The sequence below is a fragment of the Notothenia rossii genome (assembly GCF_949606895.1).
Source record: "Notothenia rossii genome assembly, chromosome: 7".
In the NCBI taxonomy this organism is placed as follows: domain Eukaryota; kingdom Metazoa; phylum Chordata; class Actinopteri; order Perciformes; family Nototheniidae; genus Notothenia; species Notothenia rossii.
The window spans coordinates 5,459,954-5,484,842 of record NC_136905.1 but is presented as its reverse complement, the minus strand read 5'-3'; the positions used below and the strand labels follow the sequence as shown (position 1 = coordinate 5,484,842).

Below are 24,889 nucleotides of genomic sequence, written 5' to 3'. Positions count from 1 at the left end.
CTTTGATAAGATGATGTTGAAGCATTTAAAGCAAACTTAGCAGGTTTTTCAAATGTAGGACTAAGGTCCTGACTTAGGATAGGTTATTAGCAGATACAAATCTTAGCTGATTCCAGATGCGTTTTGCATTATAGTTTGCCGTGTACCTAAATCATCTGTATCTTTGTTTAATACTGGGTCTTTCTTTCAGGTTGTTTTAAATGTTAATTACATAACATGTTATCAGCCATTTAGGTGTTTATCACAACACTGTTTATGTTTGCTGAATAATGTTACCTACTTTAACTTTTCAAATGAGATGCACATAGTGCTCAATCACTTTAGCTTGCTGAAGAATAATACATGCTGAAAAGAATGTTCTTAATGCAGTAGTTTGACTTGGCTGGTACTGTTATTTCTGTATACTGTATTTCACATATGGACATACTTAATTGATGTTCTGGGTTTTAGACTGAAAATAAAACAATGAAATTCATTTGGTCGTTATCTGTTTTAATATGTTAAGAGATGAAAAAGGATAGGATGCTTGCAATAAGATATTCTGACTTTGAAAAAACTGTTGTCTACTTATCAGTGTTGATCTAATACCTTTAGAATTATGGTATTTCTCAATTTAAACATTCATTTACTCAGAATCAGTATTAAAATCTCGAAAATAAGTAATAACACTTCATTAAGATAATGAAGTAAAAAAACACTTAAAGGAAGTGAAATTCACTACCGCAAAAACTTCTTTGTAGGAGAAAATATCTTGGAAGACAAAATATAAGCACATTTTGCCTTGATTTAAGATATTTCATCTTAGTAAGATTTCAGTTTCAGTTTGCAGTAGTAGAACTATCGATAGGCTTTATTGCAATTCGGGTTGGGTAAAAGTAGCAGCCGTTGCTGGGGAATGGGCAGGCGGGAAAAACAGGAAACAGACCTGAGGGGGAGCCAGGACACAAAACACAGAAGAAAGACAGGGAAATAGTACTGTGGATCCTCACAGTAGAAACACTCAACAGATCTCAAGCCCGGGGAACGTTAGGCCTGCAAAGACATTTGACAGAAGATAGTAAAGATGTTTGATGGCTATCCGTCTTGTCTTCATATCCAGGATTCTTCCTGGGGTATTTGCTTTCAATTAATTATACTGTTGTGTATTTGTGTTTGATTTATTGCTATAATTAGATTCTCAGAAGCATTTTCATTGTTCTCACGTTTCCTTCTCTTTCAGCAGATAGTGGTCTGCAGGAGGTTCTAGATGAACACAGGCTCAGTCTGAAGAGGAGATGTGAACGTGTGACTGAAGGAACTGATCAAAGTGAAACCCTCCTCAACAGCATCTTCACTGAGCTCTACATCACACAAGGCCTGAGTGAAGAGGTTAATACCCAACATGAGGTGAGGCAGCTGGAGACAGCTTCCAAGAAGGAGACCCTCCATGACACTCCAATCAAGTGCCAGGACATCTTTAAAGCCTCACCTGACCAACAGACTCTCATCAGAGCGGTCCTGACCAACGGAGTCGCTGGAGTTGGAAAAACCTTCTCAGTGCAGAAGTTCACTCTGGACTGGGCCGAGGGTTTGGGAAACCAAGATGTCAGTCTGGTGATCCCGCTCTCCTTCAGGGAGCTGAACCTGATCAAAGGTGAGCAGTACAGTCTTCTCAGGCTGCTCCATGTTTTCCATCCAACCTTACAGAAGGTCACAGCAGAGCAGCTGGCTGTCTGCAAAGTGCTGCTCATCTTTGACGGCCTGGATGAAAGCAGACTTTCTCTGGACTTCAGAAACAATGAGGTTGTGTCTGATGTCTCTCAGCAGTCCTCAGTCAACGTGCTGCTGACAAACCTCATCAGGGGGGAGCTGCTTCCCTCGGCTCTCGTCTGGATAACTTCCAGACCTGCAGCGGCCAATCAGATCCCTCCTGAGTGTGTGGACAGGGTAACAGAAGTACGAGGCTTCACTGACGCCCAGAAGGAGGAGTACTTCAGGAGGAGATGGAGTGATGAAGACCTGTCCAGCAGAATCATCTCTCACATCAAGAGCTCCAGGAGCCTCCACATCATGTGTCTGATCCCAGTCTTCTGCTGGATCACTGCTGCAGTTCTGGACCACATGTTGACTACAGACCAGAGAGGAGAGCTGCCCAAGACCCTCACTGACATGTACTCACACTTCCTGCTGGTCCAGACACAGAGGAAGAAGCAGAAGTTTGAAGAGGGACATGAGACGAGTCCACACCAGCTGACGGAGGCTGACAGGGAGCTTCTTCTGAAGCTGGGGAGGCTGGCGTTTGAACATCTGGAGAAAGGAGACATCATGTTCTACCAAGAAGACCTGCAGCGCTGTGGTCTTGACGTCACCGAGGCCTTGGTGCACTCAGGAGTTTGTAAAGAGATCTTCAAAAGAGAGAGTGTGATTTTCCAGAAAACAGTCTACTGCTTTGTTCATCTGAGCGTCCAGGAGTTTCTGGCTGCAGTCTACATGTTGCACTGTTACACCAACAGAGACACAAAGGTTGTCAAGGACTTCCTAAAGAGAGGCTATATCAAGAGGTTTAGCAGTGATGATGATTACCCATCCCTGGATGTCTTCCTAAAGGGAGCCATGGATAAATCCCTCAAAAGTGAAAATGGCCATCTGGACCTGTTTGTCCGCTTTCTCCACGGCCTCTCTCTGGACTCCAACCAGAGACTCTTAGGAGGCCTGCTGGGTCGCACAGACAACAGTCCAGAAGTAATTCAGAGAGCCATCAACAACCTGAAGGAGCAAAGAAATCCTAAAATCTCTCCAGACAGAATCATCAACATCTTCCACTGTCTGACAGAGATGAACGGCCACTCAGTAACCCAGGAGATCACAGAGTTCCTGAAGACAGAGAACAGATCAGAGGAGGAACTCTCTGTTATCCATTGCTCAGCTCTGGCCTACATGCTGCAGATGTCAGAGGAGGTTCTGGATGAGTTTGACCTGAAGAAGTACAGAACATCATTAGAGGGAAAACGCAGACTGATTCCAGCTGTGAGGAACTGCAGGAAGGCTCTGTGAGTCCAGATGTGATTAACTTTATAAATTAATGTAGATCAGAAGTTTAATTAAGTTGGGTTGCATTGTGCAGAAAAAAGGTCAAAAACATTAAAAAGTCAAACATTGAAACAAAACGATACAAATGCAGAGTTTAAGAGGAGCTTGTGACAGGGAAGCTATCCACGGCGCCACATTTTCCCAAAATGTTTAGGCCTGAGGTTAATATAATGTTTTCTCTAACAAATGTTGTAATATATCTGTTGTTGCAGACTATGTGATTTTAGAATCTCAGAGACTCAGTGTGAAGTCGTGGCCTCAGCTCTGAAGTCTGACCCCTCCCATCTGAGAGAGCTGGACCTGAGTCGCAACAGTCTGCAGGATTCAGGAGTGGAGCTGCTGAGTTCTGGACTAAAGAGTCCAAACTGTAGACTGGAGACTCTGAGGTCAGATCACTTGCTGTAGTTCATATTGATTAGTTTGTATTTATGATTTTCTGAATTTGTCAAATGGCTTAATATTTAGCAAAATAACAGAAAGCAGAAAAAATAAATGTGTGACGGGTCAGTGTTTCATCTTCCACAGACTCTCACTGTGCTCCAAGAGTCAGTGAAGATGATCTGAGCTGTGTGAGGGATATGAATGAGTTGTTAAAGATCTGAGAGGAACTGCTGCAATCATGTAATCATGTGGGAGGCTGTAGCTCAGTGGATCGTGCGCTGAACTTCTAATCAGGGGGTAGCAAGTTTGAGTCCCACTGCAGTCAGCATGTCGTTGTGTTTCTGGGCAAGACACTTCACCCCAAAGTCACTTTGGATAAAAGGGATACAATACAATACAAGTGAAATGTAATGTAATCAATCTTGTATCTACATCATCGTTGACAATAAAACCTTCTTCAGCTCTAAACATTTAAGCAGGAACGTTGTTTTCTAAACTTACATCATGTATTCTTTATTCAGACTGAACAGATGCAGGTTGTCAGAGATCAGCTGGGCTGCTCTGATCTCAGCTCTGAAGTCCAACCCCTCCCATCTGAGAGAGCTGGACCTGAGTAATAACAAGCTGAAGGATTCAGGAGTGAAGCTGCTGAGTGATCTTCTGGAGAGTCCAGACTGCAGACTGGAGACTCTCAAGTCAGTTCTCCATCTTTAACTTCTGTGCTGAGATTAATATGTGAGAGTTGTGTTGACTCTGAGCTGCAGACATCAGGCTGATATTATCCTGATCTTCACTGAGTATCTTAATGCTAAAGTATTTTTCTTCTTCTGTGGTTTAGTTCACTGAGTGTGGCAGAGCAATGTTAAGCTTTAAATGTAAATATAACAAGACGATTATACACCTGGAATTCATCTTATATTCTCAATCAAGATGTATTATTTGATCAATTAAATAAAAATCACATTAACACAATGAATACATATACGACGAATGAAACTATCAAACACTAAGAAATACATTCAGTATTTACATTTTTGAACATTTGTATGTAGTTACATGATGCTCATACTGAGTGAATATTTTAAACTAAAGATGCTTGGATTGTATGACTCCACTATTCCTAAAATAAACCTTTAGGATGTTTTCTTTCAAATTCCTTCAAAATTCATGAAGACACATTTGCCATCTTTGTAAACTCTGTGATCTTGAGTTGAATCAGTTTCTGTGGGTTTGTATTTGTCTGGCTGCACATCATGAGTTAGTGTAGATGGAGCAGAGTTTTAGCCATTTTCTCTTTCTGTATCTTGCAGTTTTTAACCTGTTTTGAGTGTCCACTTCATACACTTCTAGATTCTCTACTTCTGCTAAAATATAATTATTACACCTTTAATATTTAAAGCAGGAACATTGTTTTCTAAACTTGCATCATGTTTTCTTTATTCAGACTGAGTGAATGCAGTTTGTCAGAGATCAGCTGTGCTGCTTTGATCGCAGCTCTGAAGTCCAACCCCTCCCACTTGAGAGATCTGAACCTGAGTTACAACAAGCTGCAGGATTCAGGAGTGAAGCTGCTGAGTGGTCTTCTGGAGAGTCCAGACTGCAGACTGGAGAAACTCACGTCAGTTCTCCCTCTTTTACTTCTGTGATGAGATTAATATGTGAGAGTTGTGTTGACTCTGAGTTGCAGACATCAGGCTGATATTATCCTGATCCTCACTGAGTATCTTAATGCTAAAGTCTATTTTCTTCTTCTGTGGTTTAGTTCTTTGACTGTGGCAGAGCAATGTTAAGGAAAAATCAAACTGCGTAATTCACTCTGAACCTCTTAGAAACCTGAAATTCACCTTTCTTTTTCATGATTTATATTAATAAATGATATAAAGAACACATTTATAAAAGTAATACATATTTCTATTAAAACGATGAAACACTTAACATTAGATTCAGTTTTCGCCTTTTCCAATCCAATCCAACTTTATTTATATAGCACTTTAAAACCTCCAGAGCAAAGTGTTGTACAGAGAGATACATACAATATAAAATCACACCGCTCAACTCACAAAACATAAAAATAAGTATACAATCACATAAAAGATACGAACAAAAAACAAACAAGAATAAACGTAACAATTAAAAAATAAAATAAAAACATAAAAACAACCATATAATAAAAACAATAGACTACTGAAAGCAAATAAAAGCAACAATCTACTTGTTTATGAATGCTAAGCAGAAAAGGTGGGTTTTAATATGGGATTTAAAAACAGACAGTGTGGGAGCCTGTCTGATTAGCAAGGGCAGATCATTCCACAGTTTAGGGGCGGCAGCAGAGAAAGCACGGTCCCCTCTGCGCTTCAACATGTTTTTTGCAACATTTGTATGAAGCTCTTTGAAGCTTATACTGACCAAATAGTCTAACAATATGTTTGACTCCATTATACCTACAGTGGGGCAAAAAAGTATTTAGTCAGCTACCAATTGTGCAAGTTCTCCCACTTAAAAAGATGAGAGAGGCCTGTCATTTTCATCCAAGGTACACTTCAACTATGAGAGACAGAATGGGGGGAAAGAATCCAGGAAATCACATTGTAGGATTTTTAATGAATTAATTGGTAAATTCCTCGGTAAAATAAGTATTTGGTCACCTACAAACAAACAAGATTTCTGGCTCTCACAGACCTGTAACTTCTTCTTTAAGAACCTCCTCTGTCCTCCACTTGTTAACTGTATTAATGGCACCTGTTTGAACTCGTTATCAGTATAAAAGACACCTGTCCACAACCTCAAACAGTCACACTCCAAACTCCACTATGGCCAAGACCAAAGAGCTGTCAAAGGACAGCAGAAACAAAATTGTAGACCTGCACCAGGCTGGGAAGACTGAATCTGCAATAGGTAAGCAGCTTGGTGGGAAGAAATCAACTGTGGGAGCAATTATTAGAAAATGGAAGACATACAAGACCACTGATAATCTCCCTCGATCTGGGGCTCCACGCAAGATCTCACCCCGTGGGGTCAAAATGAGAAACAAGAACGGTGAGCAAAAATCCCAGAACCCCACGGGGGGACCTAGTCAATGAGCTGCAGAGAGCTGGGACCAAAGTAACAAAGGCTACCATCAGTAACACACTACGCCGCCAGGGACTCAAATCCTGCAGTGCCAGACGTGTCCCCCTGCTTAAGCCAGCACATGTCCAGGCCCGTCTGAAGTTTGCTAGAGAGCATTTAGATGATCCAGAAGAGGATTGGGAGAATGTCATATGGTCAGATGAAACCAAAATAGAACTTTTTGGTAAAAACTCAACTAGACGTGTTTGGAGGAGAAAGAATGCTGAGTTGCATCCAAAGAACACCTACTGTGAAACATGGGGGTGGAAACATCATGCTTTGGGGCTGTTTTTCTGCAAAGGGAGCAGGACGACTGATCCGTGTAAAGGAAGGAATGAATGGGGCCATGTATCGTGAGATTTTGAGTGACAACCTCCTTCCATCAGCAAGGGCATTGAAGATTAAACGTGGATGGGTCTTTCAGCTTGACAATGATCCCAAACACACCGCCCGGGCAACGAAGGAGTGGCTTCGTAAGAAGCATTTCAAGGTCCTGGAGTGGCCTAGCCAGTCTCCAGATCTCAACCCCATAGAAAATCTTTGGAGGGAGTTGAAAGTCCATGTTGCCCAGCAACAGCCCCAAAACATCACTGCTCTAGAGGAGATCTGCATGGAGGAATGGGCCAAAATACCAGCAACAGTGTGTGAAAACCGTGTGGAGACTTACAGAAAACGTTTGACCTCTGTCATTGCCAACAAAGGGTATATAACAAAGTATTGAGATTAACTTTTGTTATTGACCAAATACTTATTTTCCACCATCATTTGCAAATAAATTCTTTAAAAATCAGACAATGTGATTTTCTGGATTTTTTTTTTTCTCATTTTGTCTCTCATAGTTGAGGTATACACATCCGATCACTTCTTCATTTCATTCTCTCTTCCCCTTTCCAAACATAACAACCTAATCTCTTCTAATTCTGCACCTCCGTTCCCTCTCCCCCTCTACCTTTGCCTCATCGGTGCTCTCAGCCCTCCCTTCCTCTGACTCGTTCCAACTCCTGCCTCCAAACTCTGCTGCAGAAACTCTCCTCTCTACTCTCTCATCCTCTCTGGACTCTCTCTCTCCTCTCTCCTCTCTCATCCTCTCTGGACTCTCTCTCTCCTCTCTCCTCTCTCATCCTCTCTGGACTCTCTCTCTCCTCTCACATCTCGGCAGGCTCGTCAGTCCCCTCCTGCTCCCTGGCTAAATGACGCACTGCGTGCTAATAGAACCATCCTTCGGGCAGCAGAGCGGAAATGGTGGAAATCCAAACATCATAACGACCTCCTAACCTATCAGGCTCTCCTCTCCTCTTTCTCTGCTTCCATCTCTCAGGCAAAAAGCACTTTCTTTCAAGATAAGATCCAATCTTCCTATTCCAATCCCCAAAAAACTATTTTCCATCTTCTCCACCCTCTTGGACCCCCCCAAAGCCCCTCCCCCTCCTCCCTTCAGTCAAGCGACTTTGTTAACCATTTTGAAAAAAAGGTTGATGATATTCGCTCTTCTTTTTCTGACTCGCCTTTACTCACCGCTGGGTTACCAGACCCTCCCTTCACCCACACACTGACCTCCTTCTCCCCTTTCTCTCCAAGTGAGGTTCTTAACCTTGTTACCTCTGCCCGTCCTACCACCTGTCCTCTGGACCCTATCCCCTCAAACCTCCTTCAGACTATCGCTCCTGATATTCCAGTGTTTCTCACCCATTTCATCAACACTTCTCTAACTTCTGGTCACTTTCCAAACAGTCTCAAGGAGGCAAGAGTAAACCCTCTCCTAAAGAAACCCACTCTCAACCCGTCTGATGTTATTTACTACAGGCCCGTCTCTCTCCTCCCGTTCCTGTCTAAAACACTTGAACGCGCTGTCTTTAAACAACTCTCCTGTTATCTCCATCAGAACAACCTTCTGGATCCGCACCAGTCTGGTTTCAAGGCAGGTCACTCAACAGAAACTGCCCTCCTTGCTGTCTCTGACAAACTGCACACGGCTAAAGCAGCCTCCCTCTCCTCTGTCATCATCCTTCTGGACCTGTCTGCTGCATTCAACACGGTGAACCATCAGATCTTCCTTTGCACTCTCCAAGAACTTGGAGTTTCAGGCTCTGCACTTTCCCTTCTCACCTCATACCTCAACGACCGCACCTACAGGGTTACTTGGAGAGGGTCCGAGTCCGACCCTTGTCAATTAACTACAGGGTCCCTCAGGGCTCTGTTCTTGGTCCCCTCCTCTTCTCTCTGTACACAAACTCTCTCGGATCTGTCTTTAGCCCGCATGGTTTTTCATACCACTGCTACGCTGACGACACCCAATTAATTCTGTCCTTTCCCCGCTCAGAGACCCAGGTCGTCGCACGCATCTCTGCTTGTCTAGCTGACATCTCTCAGTGGATGTCTGCTCATCACCTCAAGCTCAACCTTGACAAACTACTTTTCCTTCCGGGAAAAGATTGTCCCACTCTTGACCTAACAATCAACATCGGCACCTCTGTTGTTTCCCAGACTCAGACTGCAAGGAATCTGGGTGTGATCCTAGATAACAAACTGTCCTTCACTGCAAACATCGCTGCTACAACCCGCTGCTGCAGATACACGCTTTACAACATCAGGAGGATACGTCCCCAGCTGACCCAGAAAACAACGCAGGTTCTGGTCCAGGCTCTCGTCATCTCACGCCTAGACTACTGCAACTCCCTCCTGGCTGGTCTACCTGCATGTGCCATCCGACCTCTGCAGCTCATCCAGAATGCAGCGGCTCGTCTGGTCTTCAACCTTCCTAAATTCTCACACACCACGCCGCTCCTCCGCTCCCTTCACTGGCTTCCAGTAACTGCTAGAATGCACTTCAAGACCCTGGTACTTGCGTACCATGCTGTGAATGGATCTGGCCCTTCCTAAATCCAGGACATGGTTAAACCGTACACCCCAGCAGGTGCACTCCGCTCTGCATCAGCCAATCAGCTTGCTGCACCCGCACTGCGAGGGGGACCCAAGTTACCATCAGCAGAAACACGTGGGTTTGATATCCTGGCTCCAAAATGGTGGAATGAGCTCCCCATTGAAATCAGGACAGCAGAAAGCTTACACATCTTCCGGTGCAGACTGAAAACTAATCTCTTTCGACTCCACTTCGAGCGATAGAATTACTAACAAAGCACTTATATACTAATAAAGGACTGGCTTTCTAAAGCCAGTTGAGTAGCACTTGAAATGTTTGGCTCTACAGATGGAGCGATTCATTTCGGACAGTTTGAAACGCGAGGGCCGTGATTGGTACGTGATCTGCCCTCGCTCAAGGGAAAACCTCCAGCTTGACTTGAGACCGCCCCTGTGATAGATAAATGTATTTATAATGAAGCCAGCTGCAATGGATCATTGATCCACCAGGAGGTGCAGTGGGGTTCCACACTGGAGCTCATGTGAAATAAAGTCAGATACAGTACGCTGGATGTACAGCGGAACTTTGTTAAGATCCATATGTCACGGATATCATACTACTGTGCTAAATAAGAGACATGTAATCATTTACAAAACATCAACATGTTGTTATTTAACAAAATAATTGTGTTATTCGAAAAAAACGAACGGGAGGAAATGCAGCCCGGCTCTCGATTTTTAATCCTAATTTAATCATCATCTTCACCACGATCATTTATGTTTATGTTTGCCGAATTGACATGAAATCACTGACACGTATGAATATACTGTATTCAACTTCATTAAAACGTTATTAACGTGCCTAAACTCAGTAATTCACCAAAAATATGTATATTTTAATGGAGCTTCGTCGGTCGATCAGGATCCCAAAGTGTAGCGGAGGGATCCTCATCTGGATGAAGGGTGTTATTTTCCCCATAAAGAACAAGTCGCTGCAAATTATCCCGCTTATTACATGGCCACATTCTCAACAAAGTAACGACATGACTCCCAATATTAATTGAAATGCTTTTATGGATTTAGAAAATGTTTTTATTGATTTAAAAAATAGTTGTATGTATTGATTTAAATTCACATGCATCCGCTAAGAAAAATAGTCCGTTGTTACCGTCTTTTAAACAGTGTGAATGAAACGGCAGCTCTCAGCTGTGTATTTACACAACTAATGGCCCATCAACCACAGCTCTCTCCCCCCCTCCCCCCCTGATCTTTCTTCTCCAGCAGCTAAATGAACAGTAGGTTCCTATGAGTGACCATAGACTGTATGTGACAAGCTTACAGTTAGTGACGTAACAACACCATAAAAGCTGGTGGGTTGAAAGCAATACGGGAGGTACAAATAACTACAATAATTGTGATTTATTTATTGTGGCTTTTATGTTTTTAGTTATAACATTTTATGTAATTCAGGCTTATAGTTCACCCTTCTCTAAAAGCCTTCAACAATGACAATATTCATTGTAATTTAATAAATCCTTCCAACACACATTGTAAAAAATAGCCTACTGTAAGTTAAGAAATCATTTCAATATGTACATCTTCTGATGTAACAACAATAACATTATAAATAGTAACAGAGCTGAACATGGTATTGCACATTTAGCTTTGAGTGTTACTGACCTGAGATGTTTTTATTACATGAATTAAGGTGACTGAGGCTTTTTAACATACAGGGATGCAAACTCATCAGGTATGAAAAAGGTGACAAGGATCCGAGCCCCCGGCTCCCCCACCCCACGGAATGACAGAGGATGTTAGCAGTCAGAACAACTAAAGCAGCAGTGTTAATAATAACAAACGCCATAGAGTCACATCTAATAGAAATATATAAAAAGCATTTATTTTAATTGTGTAGCAGTCAGTTTATAATTTTGGCAGCACTGTTGAGCATTTTGAAAATGTATTTTCATGCCTCTGTGCAAGGCTTAAGTCTTTCTATCTTTATAGCCACATGGTGTAAAGTAACTAAGTTCATAAACTCAACAAGTACTATACTTGGGCACAATTTTGAGATACTTGTACTTTATTTAAGTATTTCAATGTTTTGCTACTTTGTTCTTCTACTCCACTACAGTTCAGAGGTACATGGTGTACTTTGACTCCACTACATGTATTTAATACCTTTAGTTACTTCACAGATCTGGATTAATTAAGTGAAATATAATCAAATGTTAAATCAGACTTTAGTTCCACCTGGAGTAAATCAACAAGCTACCCTGCAGTATACAAAGTCATTCAAACTAGCTGCACCTTTACCAGCTTTGAGAACACTTTCATGATCAATCATTATAAAACATATCATATCTATTATTCTGAAATGGACCAATCTGCACAATGACTACTTTTACTGTCGCTACTTTCACTATATTTTGATGAGAATACTTTTCTACTTTTACTTGAGGAATATTTTGAATGCAGGACTTTTACTGTAACAGAGTATTCCTACACTCTGGGACTATTACTTTTACTCAAGTACAAGATCTGAGTACTTCTACTTTTACTCAAGTACAATATATATACTTATACCACCTCTGTTTATAGCCTATGAAAAAAACTATTAGAAATAGAAGGCTAAAGCTAACGTTAGCAGATAGTGACAATGTATGCTAGCTAGCTAGCTCAACGATTCCTTAAATAATATTGCCACAGAAAAACTTTTCAGTTCACATCACGCTCTGCCGTTCCGACAGGGAGCTCTGCTCTGAACACCTGAACGGCCCGTTCTAACAGCTGTTCACCAGCGGTCCAGTCTGTGCCACAGTGACTCCGGACGCACAGTTAATATTAACGAACGCACCGTAGGTAATGTAGCTGCTGAAGCTAGACCATCATCTCGGAGCAGCAGAGCCTTATTATACATCCATGAGCAGAGCCGAAAGGCAGGAAGACTCGTGCACACAGCTCGTACTTCATTATAATATATAAAAAAAGAACACCATGCGTGTCATTATGGCACATAACAGCTCACGGCCGCAGATTACTCCGGGTCCCAGCCCCCCCCATACCCCAAAAATATTTGTATTGCAGATCTACATGAATCACACACGACTTATTTTGGATTCAAAACGGCGAATTTCGCCGAAAGGTGACAAGTTTGCATCACTGAACATAGACAGAGAACAACTGAAACATAACATCTGAAACGATGTAACAACATAATACACTTGTGGGGATGCTTGGGATGTGAGGAGTGAGGGACACGGCTTAGAACGGGCGTGTCGCCTGGCAGGACAGGAGAGTGTGTGCACCAGTCTGCCTTGATCTATGAATTCATGTCCGTGACACTCACTGCTGCCCACAGCTGTTTTATAGAAGGAAATTCCTTCACTTCATGAAAGTGTTTTAACCACACACACCTCTACTACACACACATGACGGGTGTTATTTTCCCCATAAGGAACAAGTCGCTGCAAATTATCCCGCTTATTACACGGCCAAATTCTCAACAAATTAACGACATGACTCCCAATATTAATTGAAATGCTTTTATGGATTTAGAATTTTTTTTTATTGATTTAAAAAATAGTTGTATGTATTGATTTAAAAAATAGTTGTATGTATTGATTTAAATTGACATGCATCCGCTAAGAAAAATAGTCCGTTGTTACAGTTTTTTAAACAGTCTGAATGAAACGGCAGCTCTCAGCTGTGTATTTACACAACTAATGGCCCATCAACCACAGCTCTCTCCCCCCCTCCCCCCTTGATCTTTCTTCTCCAGCAGCTAAATTAACGGTAGGTTACTCTGAGTGACAAGCTTACAGTTAGACACAACACTGTCATTGCAAGTGACCCTCAGTTAGTTGACTTTTATGTTCAACTGCTAAATTCGTTACTGATAAAAAAGGGCTTCTACTGTACCTAATTACCTTAACACTAGAACCGCCAGAGGTTTTTGTATAGGCCTACCTAAACCCGTCAAATCCCGCTATTAGAATGCAATTTTTAACAACATAGGGTGCTACATAACACACTTTCAGGAAAAGTCAGGGACTGGGAGACTTTAATATTTTATTGAAAAAAAGTTACATTGCACACACACAACAACACATCACACAAAATGACCCGATTGGCGGTTCTAGTATTAAATAAACTCACTAATTAATGAAACCAGTTCAATACGCATTATTCTTATTCTTATCATTCTTTATGAGCGCAGAAATAGTCTTAAAATCAGATCTGTTTTTTAAATGAAATCTGACGGCAGGCAGTTAGCTCTGATCACCTATGACAAATGCGCCGCACTTAATCGCTGGCCATTCAGCCTCAGACATTGTTCGAAATGGGGGGGAGCTAGGAGGAGCTTGGCTCCCCCGAAGAGGGAGGGAGCTCCCCTGAAGGCTGACTTTGAGATAAATAGGGGGAGCCCAAAACAGTCGTGCATATTTGTGTCACACAGATTAGAAATGTTGAGTTTCTGTAAATAACAGTTCTTGAAATAAATAATAGTTATTGTTCATTACAGTTTCTGAATATTTGTTTTGTGAATATGTCTGGGTGTTGCCATCTGTATGTGGCGGCGCTGCATTCTTACTTACGTTGCTATGATTATGGCGGTGATGCCGGCGCGGTATTTGAAATGTTCATATTGATATTTGTTTAACTTTGGCTGTGTAATAAAAAAATATGGCAAAAAGGAAAACAGCCAAGTGTCACAGCTTTTGGATTCACAAGCAAAGAAGCGAAGGAGTCTAAAAATGAGAACGTGAACGGAAACAGCTCCACACCGAGGGAGAGGCTTGCCGATGCGGAGCCTGAAGAGAGGCTTCAACAACGGCCACATCCGCCGGCATAGTGACACCGTCTGTATTAGTAGAAGAGTGTTTTTATAGCAATTGATCGCATCCGCGCTGCTGCGCCAGTCAACAGAGCGTGCGTGTGACATATTTAGTAGCAGGATGTGCTCTGAAAAATAGGGCTCCCCGAAAGCAAATGGGTAATTCGAAAACTGACAGAGCTCCCTCTATACAAATCAAACTGTAGAAGGTGTGAAAGCACCTATTGTTTTAAATAATGGTCGGAATGTGACCTGTGAGCCTTCTGAATCACCGTGCACATTCTAAACTAAAATGTTCAATCAATAAAGTAACATCTTATCTTATCTTAATAATATCTTCATATTAATAATAATAATAAATCATACAGTATGTGTCCGAAAGGGAGCAGGAGGAAGCAAACACAAAAATATACTGCATATTAAAGCAAACGATTGTAAAGGTTAAAGTATGAGCATAACAAATAAAGAAGTGTAATGTAAACATTTACATTATAATTATGATTATTTAATATATAAAGACTATATATTATTGAATTACAAGATTATATATACTTTAGTTGATCTAAAATATTGATGTGTTAAAATGCTCTTCAAAACACAACTGAAAGTCCATGAAACTTGTCTTTCTGTATTTGTGAATGAAGCGCCATCTCCTGGTTAAAACCTGAAATTGAAAATCTGGCAACGCCCTCTTGGAAAATAGTGGGAGGGCTTACTATACTGGTCTTTGGCTGGTGGTAGGCTGGAAGCTTAAAGCTGGAGTCCGAAATTCAGTGCTCCATTTGTATGAAACCTGATGTACTTATATGATTCTGTTTTCTTCAAGGTTGTATCTTCCTGGTCGAATGCACTGATTGTAAGTCGCTTTGGATAAAAGCGTCAGCTCAATGTAATGATGAAAATTACAGGCCTCTCATCTTTTTAAGTGGGACAACTTGCACAATTGGTGGCTGACTAAATACTTTTTTGCCCCACTGTATGTTTTGTATTTTACAGTTTTAAACCTGTTTTGAATTTCCACTTTTTTAACTTTTATATTCTCTATTTCTCCAGTTCTGAACAGATTATTAAAACTTTTATAACAGGAACATTGTTTTCTAAAGTTACATCTTGTGTTCTTTATTCAGTCTGGAGCGTTGCAGGTTGTCAGAGATCAGCTGTGCTGCTCTGGCCTCAGCTCTGAAGTCCAACCCCTCCCACCTGAGAGATCTGAACCTGAGTCTCAACAACCTGAAGGATTCAGGAGTGAAGCTGCTGAGTGATCTTCTGGAGAGTCCAGACTGCAGACTGGAGAAACTCAAGTCAGTTCTCCATCTTTAACTTTTGTGCTGAGATTAATATGTGAGAGTTGTGTTGACTCTGAGCTGCAGACATCAGGCTGATATTATCCTGATCCTCACGGAGTATCTTAATGCTAAAGTCTATTTTCTTCTTCTCCGGTTTAATTAATTGACTGTGGTAGAGAAATGTTGAGCTATACATTTAAATATGAAAAAAAAAACTAGGCTGCATAATTCACTCTGAACCTATAACACCTGAAATGCATCCTTCTTTATCATGATTTATTTTAATAAATGATATAAAGAAATGCACTCACAAAACCTTATTATTTATCTTTGGTGCACATCCAACACATCTTTTCACATCGTGAGGTGACACAGAATCAAGGGGTACTCTTCATTATCACTCAATTATACGAACTCTCGGAGATAATAACAAGAACAGACATCAAAACATATGGTGCTAGGTAGCTAAAAACGCTAACATGGCTCACCTGTGTCGTTGTCTGATCAAAAGTGGTCTTCAATGGCATTAAAACGATGCTGAAGTTAATCCGTAGGTTAATACAATGTGTCTGTGTCCCTTTGAAATGATTTCTGATAATCCATGAGCAATAAATCTGCTTTTCGGTTTCCAGATGTCAGAGCGGTTCACACTGGTGCAAAACTGTGTGCGCGAAGCCCCCACCTTTTTGTTTTACCATATGTGTGAGTGGGGAGATTCCCCTTCAATTCTATTGGCTCTAATGGTCAGAAAGAGATGTCAATCACCAAAATCGACCAATGGGTTCCAGAGAAACGGTAAAACACCCATTTCCACCCAAATCACCTCAGAGGTGAAGTAAAAAATATTTTGGGGACGGACACTATAATTTACAGTTTTTCACTATGTTCAATCTGAATTTTCTTTAAAATAAAAAACATCTATATTGATTCTGACTTTTGTACATCCAACTCACAGCTTTATCATTACTTTGAGAAAAAAGATTATTAATTTAACCCTTTTAGAAGTGAAGTTATGGTCATTTGTTCTGGGAATGTCATTTTCGAGCCTGAGACCGGAAAAACAGGCTCAGGGCTAAACAGGTTAAAATTATTTTCAGTATTCGCCTTTTCCAACATTTTTATGAATCAACTTGATGCTTATACTGACTGAGTAGTCTAAACATATTTTTGACTCCATTATACCTATGTTTTGTATCTTACAGTTTTAAACCTGTTTGGAATTTTAACTTTTTTAACTTTTACATTCTCTATTTCTCCAGCTCTAAACAGATTATTAAAGGTCCCATGTCATGGCCATTTCTACTGACCACAATTCCATTGTTGAGGTCTACTAGAATAGATTTACATTTTCAATGTTTCAAAATCACATTGATTTCTCAAACAGCATCTCTGTATAGTATGTGTATTCACTCTCTGTCCTGCCCCGCCCTCCCTATGACCCCACTGTGCTCTGATTGGTCAGCTCGCCCACTCTGTTCTGATGAGTCCACTACTGTTACAGCTGAACATCAGTCACTGGTGTCGCTTCCTGGGAGCTGTGTGGGGTCTGACCGTGGGGCCTGAGCTCCGCGTAGCTCAGGCTGAGTGAGTGTGTGTGTGCGGAGCACCGCGAATTGGTCGATTTGGACGTAGGGATGTCAACCTGCCCCGGAAGAAAAAATGGAAAAAGGAAAATCTCCAACGAGGCGTTCTGGGGCAGCATAGACACGTTTTTTCTGTGTTAGAGTTGTATTCCCTACAGGGTGTACTTTGAGGGTTTGTGACTTTGCAGACCGTTTACATGCAGAAAAAGCTACATAACACACAAGGGGACGGGTAATAACCAAAACAACATATGATGGGACCCTTAAACCTTTTATAACAGGAACATTGTTTTCTTTATTCAGACTGAGTGAATGCAGTTTGTCAGAGATCAGCTGTGCTGCTCTGATCTCAGCTCTGAAGTCAAACCACTCCCACCTGAGAGATCTGGACCTGAGTTACAACAAGCTGCAGGATTCAGGAGTGAAGCTGCTGAGTGATCTTCTGGAGAGTCCAGACTGCAGACTGGAGAAACTCAGGTCAGTTCTCCATCTTTTACTTCTGTGCTGAGATTAATATGTGAGAGTTGTGTTGACTCTGAGCTGCAGACATCAGGCTGATATTATCCTGATCCTCACTGAGTATCTTAATGCTGAAGTCTATTTTCTTCTTCTGTGGTTTAGTTATTTGACTGTGACAGAGCAATGTTAAGGAAAAATCAAACTCTGCCTAATTCACTCTGAACCTCTTAGAAACCTGAAATGCATCTTTATTTATCATGATTTATTTTTAATAAATGACATAAATAACAAATTAATCAAAGTAATACATATTTCTAATACAACTCTGAAACACTTTACATTTGATTCAGTATTCACCTTTTCCAAACATGTGTATGAAGCAACTTGATGCTTATACTGACTGAATAGTCTAAACATATGTTTGACTCCATTATACCTATGTTTTGTATCTTATAGTTTTAAACCTGTTTGGAACTTCCACTTTTTTAACATTTACATTCTCTATTTCTCCAGCTCTGAACAGATTATTAAACCTTTTATAACAGGAACATTGTTTTTCTAAACGTACATCATGTGTTCTTTATTCAGACTGAGTGGCTGCAGTTTGTCAGAGATCAGCTGGGCTGCTTTGATCTCAGCTCTGAAGTCCAACCCCTCCCATCTGAGAGATCTGGACCTGAGTAATAACAATCTTCAGGATTCAGGAGTGAAGCTGCTGAGTGATCTTCTGAAGAGTCCAGACTGCAGACTGGAGAAACTCACGTCAGTTCTCCATCTTTTACTTCTGTGCTGAGATTAATATGTGAGAGTTGTGTTGACTCTGAGCTGCAGACATCAGGCTGATATTATCCTGATCCCCACTGAGTATCTTAATGCTAAAGTCTGTTTTCTTCTTCTGTGGTTTAGTTAATTGACTGTGACAGAGCAATGTTAAGGAAAAATCAAACTCTGCGTAATTCACTCTGAACCTCTTAGAAACCTGAAATTCATATTTCTTTATCATGATTTATTTTAATAAATGATATAAAGAACAAATTAATCAAAGTAATACATATTTCTAATACAACTCTGAAACACTTTACATTTGATTCAGTATTCACCTTTTCCAAACATTTGTATGAAGCAACTTGATGCTTATACTGACTGAATAGTCTAAACATATGTTTGACTCCATTATACCTATGTTTTGTATCTTATAGTTTTAAACCTGTTAGGAACTTCCACTTTTTTAACATTTACATTCTCTATTTCTCCAGCTCTGAACAGATTATTAAACCTTTTATAACAGGAACATTGTTTTCTAAACGTACATCATGTGTTCTTTATTCAGACTGATTGGCTGCAGGTTGTCAGAGATCAGCTGTGCTGCTCTGATCTCAGCTCTGAAATCCAACCCCTCCCATCTGAGAGATCTGGACCTGGGTCACAACAATCTTCAGGATTCAGGAGTGAAGCTGCTGAGTGATCTTCTGGAGAGTCCAGACTGCAGACTGAAGACTCTCAGGTCAGTTCTCCATCTTCTACTTCTGTGCTGAGATTAATATGTGAGAGTTGTGTTGACTCTGAGCTGCAGACATCAGGCTGATATTATCCTGATCCTCACGGAGTATCTTAATGCTAAAGTCTATTTTCTTCTTCTGTGGTTTAGTTCTTTGACTGTGGCAGAGCAATGTTGATCTTTACATTTAAATATTACAAATAAATCCTACACTGCATAATTCACTGGAACCTATAACACCTGAAATTCATCTTTCTTTATCATGACTTATTTTAATAAATGATCTAAAGCAGGGGTTCCCAAAGTGTGGGAAGGTGAGCCTCCCCTCAGAGAACATAATCACAGCCGCGCCCCCCCTCCCAATTATTATTGCTATTATTATTATTATTATTATTATTGTTGTTGTTGTTGCTATAATGCAGGGGTATTCAAATGCATTTCAAAGAGGTCCAGTCAGAGAAAATGTCATAAAATGCTCTGTTTTCGCTACCTTTCTCTTTTTTGATTGGCTGAGCGTCACCTCCTTAAAACATTGAACAATAGCTTTTTTAAACCTCTTTATCTTTATGTTTTAAACATGTTGAGGTTAAGGATGGCAGCTTCCTCATACGTTGCACTCGGAGAGAAATAGTTGAGACGGAGATGTCTTTAGCAGCAGGGAGGAGTAACGTTCCACCTATGTTGTGAGTGGTACCTGCCTTAGCTATCCGTAACGCCACTCGGTATGATGCTTCGGTTGCCTTTGTATTCACAGTGCTAAATGAGTCAATGACATTTTTCTGTGACTGCAATTTCTTGAGCTTCCGGTCAAAAAACTCCTGTGGCTTGGTCACAAAACATGGGTGTTTCGTCTCAACATGACGCCAGAGTTGACATGGTCTCATACTGTCATTAGCTAGCACCTCGTTGCAGATAACACACTGTGGCTGTGGAGTGTCATCAGGACCGGTCCATGAAAATCCTAGCTTCAAATAATCATTGTCATACTTCCTCCGTTTTCTGACAGACCTCTCCTCTCTCACTTTAGATAACTTCACTAAAAATCTATCCTTATTTTGCCGCTCGCATCCATTTAGCTGAAGTTAACTAGCTACATTTCACTGTTTCTCTTCTTTTTTTTTTGGCGGCTGCACCTCCCATGAAGCTCTCTGGCGCCCCCCAGGGGAGGCGCACCTCACACTTTGGGAACCCCTGATCTAAAGAACAAATGAATACATATTTCTATTAAAACTCTGAAACCCTTTAAATTAGATTCAGTATTCACCTTTTCCAACATGTGTATGAAGCAACTTGATGCTTATACTGACTGAAAAGTCTAAACATATGTTTGACTCCATTATACCTATGTTTTGTATCTTACCGTTTTAAACCTGTTTGGAACTTCCACCTTTTTTTACTTTTACGTTCTCTATTTCTCCAGCTCTGAACAGATTATCAAACCTTTTATAACAGGAACATTGTTTTCTAAACTAACATCATGTTTTCTTTATTCAGACTGAGTAACTGCAGGTTGTCAGAGATCAGCTGTGCTGCTCTGGCCTCAGCTCTGAAGTCCAACCCCTCCCATCTGAGAGAGCTGGACCTGAGTGACAACAAGCTGAATGATTCAGGAGTGAAGCTGCTGAGTGATCTTCTGGAGAGTCCAGACTGCAGATTGGAGACTCTCGGGTCAGTAAGGGTTCACTCAGTCTCTGCTGGTTCAGCAGGATTGTATTAAACACAGGGAGGTGGATGTGTTTCTCACACCGAGTAACCACAAGCAAACATTGATGTTACCCACTGCAGTTTCCTTCTTATTTGAATTATTTTATAAACTATATAAGGCAAGCTCAAAATGCAAATCTAAACTTTAGTAAGTAATAGACAGACATGAATTTTACGGAAGAATGGAAAAGGTAGTCAGTTTTTTCATGTTAGGTTTTTCCATTCTAATCTCATTCCTAGTTAACTCTCAAATGCAGCTGAGAGCTGTTTGTCAGGTTGGGGGAAAATAGGACCCAAATGCAGTAAAAGGACTAAAAAGGTCAGGTAACAGAAGGCGAGCTTTATTAAAAAAAAAGCCGATGACAAAAGAATAAAGGAACAACTTAACATTACCAAAACCAGGGAGCACGAGGAAGGATCAGGACAAGAAAAAACCTCAGGAACAACCAAGCGTGACAGGAATTGGACGGACAGGTAGCATGGACATCAAGAGACGGGCAGGTAACATAGACGAGGAGAGACGACGAACAGCCATAGAGCACAGGGGGAGAAAAGACTAAATACACAAAAGGGTAATCACAGGACAAGACACAGCTGGGAAGGGGATGCAGAAACACAAGGGCAACAGGTGAACACAATCAGACACATCAGTGAAACTAAAGACAGGAAGGCAAACACAGGAAGTAGGACAAGACAAGACACAAGAAAGGTTTCTAATTTCGTTAATTTCCCAAGGAGAGAGGAGGGGAAGCAGCAGGCGGTTAGAGAAATGAGAACTCCTCTCCTCTGAGCGGTCATTTTAAAGAGACGTCCATTAATGATGACAGGAGGCACAGCAGCACTCTGTCTGATGGACAGATGTGTTCATGACGACTTGTATATTTACTTTTAATTCATTCATGGTGTGGTATAATGAGACAATAACACGCTACAGATGTATGGCATATATATATACACACACACACACACACACATATATTTATATATATATTTATATAAATACATACAATTTCAGATTCAAACAAATATGAGAGCACTCTCATAATAACGTAATTATTTAATTACGTATTAAAAGTAAGCATAGGACACCAAACCAACTGAGACCTGTCTGTCCACCCAACCCACTCTCTTCAGTCTGCGTACAAATCACACGACTTTACACATTGGAAATGCGTGCAATAGATACGCAGAAGTCCGATTTTTGCATGCATATGATACGCTAATCATTCCCATTGAGATCTGATGCCGAGTTTTGCGTGCATATGATGTGCCACGTTTTATCCATCGGGTCTTGGTAGACCGGAAGCTGTGCGGTTCATAAAAACATGTTCTTACTCATTCTTACTCAATAACAAGCCACAATTATTGTTTTTATTTTAAATTGTATAATGTCTGAAAGAAATTGGGCTCGGAGCCTCAGAATAATGAAATCTGGATTTCTTTAAATATTTTTTTCCTTCTAATTTGTTATTCTTTTCTGAATAACACACTGTTACTGTTTACTCAACAATAACACAAAATCATCCTTGTTTTTATTTATTAGTTTAATTCTATCATCTCGGGCTTTTTAGCCGTTTCTCAGGAACTGAATTTCAAAATAAAGTCACCGGAAACAGACGTAGGCCTATAAGGGACATTTCGAGCACCATCGCAATACACAACACAAACCCACTGAACTGATTACCCAAGATCCTCAGCTAGAAGCTCGGTGATTGGATTGTTTAGCCGCAATGCATGTTGGGATATGGTGTTATATGAAATCCGAAAAACATTTAAAAAAAGAAAATAATACTTTATTCCGAGGGTTCTTGCTTTTCTCTTTGAAAGTCTTCACATAACGACATTGTAATACACGGTTCGGCTGCATTAATTATTACACATCTGCCGTAGTTCTTTATTTATAGAGCCCTGATGAGAAGACTTCTGGACAAACATGAGGAACTGCCGCCAACACTGAATATGTGACGTGAACCATAAATATATCAGCAATTAAACAACATCTTCCATTTATTTTCGCACAATACGTCTCCTTGCAGTATCAACCTTAAATCGGCTGACTTTTATATTTGATCCAATTGGTAGATAGGTTATATTTACACCATAACGGTAAACAGCTGATAGAAAATGACTTGTAGTTTTTAAAGATATTACTGATTTTCTTTGAATATAAGAATGTAAATACTGAGTTGAAAGAATAGTCAGGGGTTTTGGGTGATGGGAGACACATCTATGGAATCACAATTTCAATAGCTTACCATTAAATGACGGATATACCTTTCTGTCTGTGATGTTTTATAAATCAGATATTAATGTGTAGAAGTAAAACATGTGAAATAGTATAGCAATATCCTGTAAAAGGATGTACAAACATGAATAAAACTACCCATCTTCAGATGTTATACATACATAAGTGTCCTACACTAATAATACAAAGTTATTATTAGTATGTTGTGTGTACCTTGTGTGCACCCCCTAGTGGTTAAAGCACGTTATTGAATTATATGTGTCGAATAATGTTATTTTTGTTGGATAATGTTATTTGATGAAAAAAATATTAAGAGTACATACTTTCATAGGGGGAAAGTAGAAGGTCAATGATAGAAATATAGAATATACAAAATCAAGAAGATACTGTAAGTGATCTCTACAATAAAACAGTTTAGTGCTGGATGTACAAAGATATTAATATGAGGATGTGCAAAACAGACAAACTAATTAACCTTTATTAACACATTAAATAATACTTTAGATTAAGGTCTTCTTTCAAATAAGAAAAAAGCTTCGGGGGTATCTACAGATAAATATTAAGCCTGACAAAGTACTTAACGTCTAATATATTGCTTTCCTGCAATGTTAACTATGTTGAAGCACTTATTTTAACTGATATTACACATATGTATTATACTCTTATGTATGTAGATAATATAAGAAATGTGCAGAATGACAGTTTAATGGTGGAGGTATACACACATATTGATAGATGTCTTGTAATGCAATGTTCAGGAACCTGTGACCCAAGTTTTTCATTCATTGCATAACTACATCGTAGTTGTTTATATGATATGTCAATAAACCTTTGAAAATCTTGAAATCTTGAAAGGGATGTGCAAAATAGCAATTATATACAGTCTTTAATTAACTATTAGTAGAGAATAACGAGTTATTAATATACTTTATAGAGATCTGCATATAAATGTTTAGTCTTCTCAAGCACCAACTATCAAATATCTCTCCGGATTGTTGGCACTTGACAATCACCTTTCCCTGAATTTTACTCAGGTGTAACTAAAGTCTGCTTTAAGGGTTGTTTATATTTCACATCATTAATTAGAATCTGCAAAGTAACTAAAATAAATGTAGTGGAGTAAAAATACCAGGTTAACCTCTGAATTGTAGTGGAGTAGTATTACAAAGTAACAATGAGCTGTCATGTGGGTATATATTAATGCTGCCCATTATGGATACAAGCGATTTTCACCCATTTAGTAATTACATGTTTTAAATTTGTACACACCAATTTGTTTGCTATCGCCTAAACCTCCAGGGCTGTACACAGTTTAATACTGTCAACTTCTAATTTTGGGAACAACGAAAACGTCTTTTAAAACTACAATTCCCAGTAGAGACGTGCCATAGAGAACATGTTGCGAAACACAATATGTATGTGCATGTGTAGTTCTGGGGGGGCGTTCGAGTCCAGTTTTGAACAGTCTGCCGTGGTTTCGTTCCATTTCAAAGAGTTTGACGCTCGGCATAACCTTGGCGCACTGCCACTCGAACATCCAATCCCAGAGCTAGAAGATTAATCACGGGGTTTGTCAACGGGACTGTAGTCCCAAACGATAGCTGGGGATTATGGGTAGTGTAGTGTCTTCGGCCATCCTAAACTCGGGTTGCGTTCCGATAATCCAAAAATCAGCTCCTAAATTCTAACCCTATCTCCTATTCCTTGACCTCTGAGTGAAACATCACGGGGTTAAGGGATAGTGGATAGGAGAATTCAAAAGGACTTAGGAGAAGAGACTGCTGCACTTTAGAGAATCCGAATGCACTCTCACTATCTGACGTGTTTATGATGCGCCAGCGGACGTCATGAATGTGCGTC

The 24,889-nt window shown here is 40.3% G+C and overlaps 1 protein-coding gene across 1 annotated transcript in view; it reads left to right on the top strand.

Moving 5' to 3' along the window:
• Window positions 1–1,063: 1,063 nt before the first annotated feature.
• Window positions 1,064–24,889, top strand: part of LOC307013505 (NACHT, LRR and PYD domains-containing protein 3-like) — a gene marked incomplete at its 5' end in the record, with an annotated part of 37,310 nt that continues 13,484 nt past the window's right edge. The window contains 11 exons of the mRNA XM_079640905.1: window positions 1,064–1,112; window positions 1,220–3,029; window positions 3,282–3,455; window positions 3,972–4,145; window positions 4,910–5,068; window positions 15,382–15,555; window positions 16,173–16,203; window positions 17,437–17,600; window positions 18,171–18,344; window positions 18,913–19,086; window positions 20,575–20,748. Of these exons, the coding sequence (XP_079497031.1) occupies window positions 1,064–1,112; window positions 1,220–3,029; window positions 3,282–3,455; window positions 3,972–4,145; window positions 4,910–5,068; window positions 15,382–15,555; window positions 16,173–16,203; window positions 17,437–17,600; window positions 18,171–18,344; window positions 18,913–19,086; window positions 20,575–20,748 (3,257 nt within the window). The remainder of the gene's footprint in view (window positions 1,113–1,219; window positions 3,030–3,281; window positions 3,456–3,971; window positions 4,146–4,909; window positions 5,069–15,381; window positions 15,556–16,172; window positions 16,204–17,436; window positions 17,601–18,170; window positions 18,345–18,912; window positions 19,087–20,574; window positions 20,749–24,889) is intronic.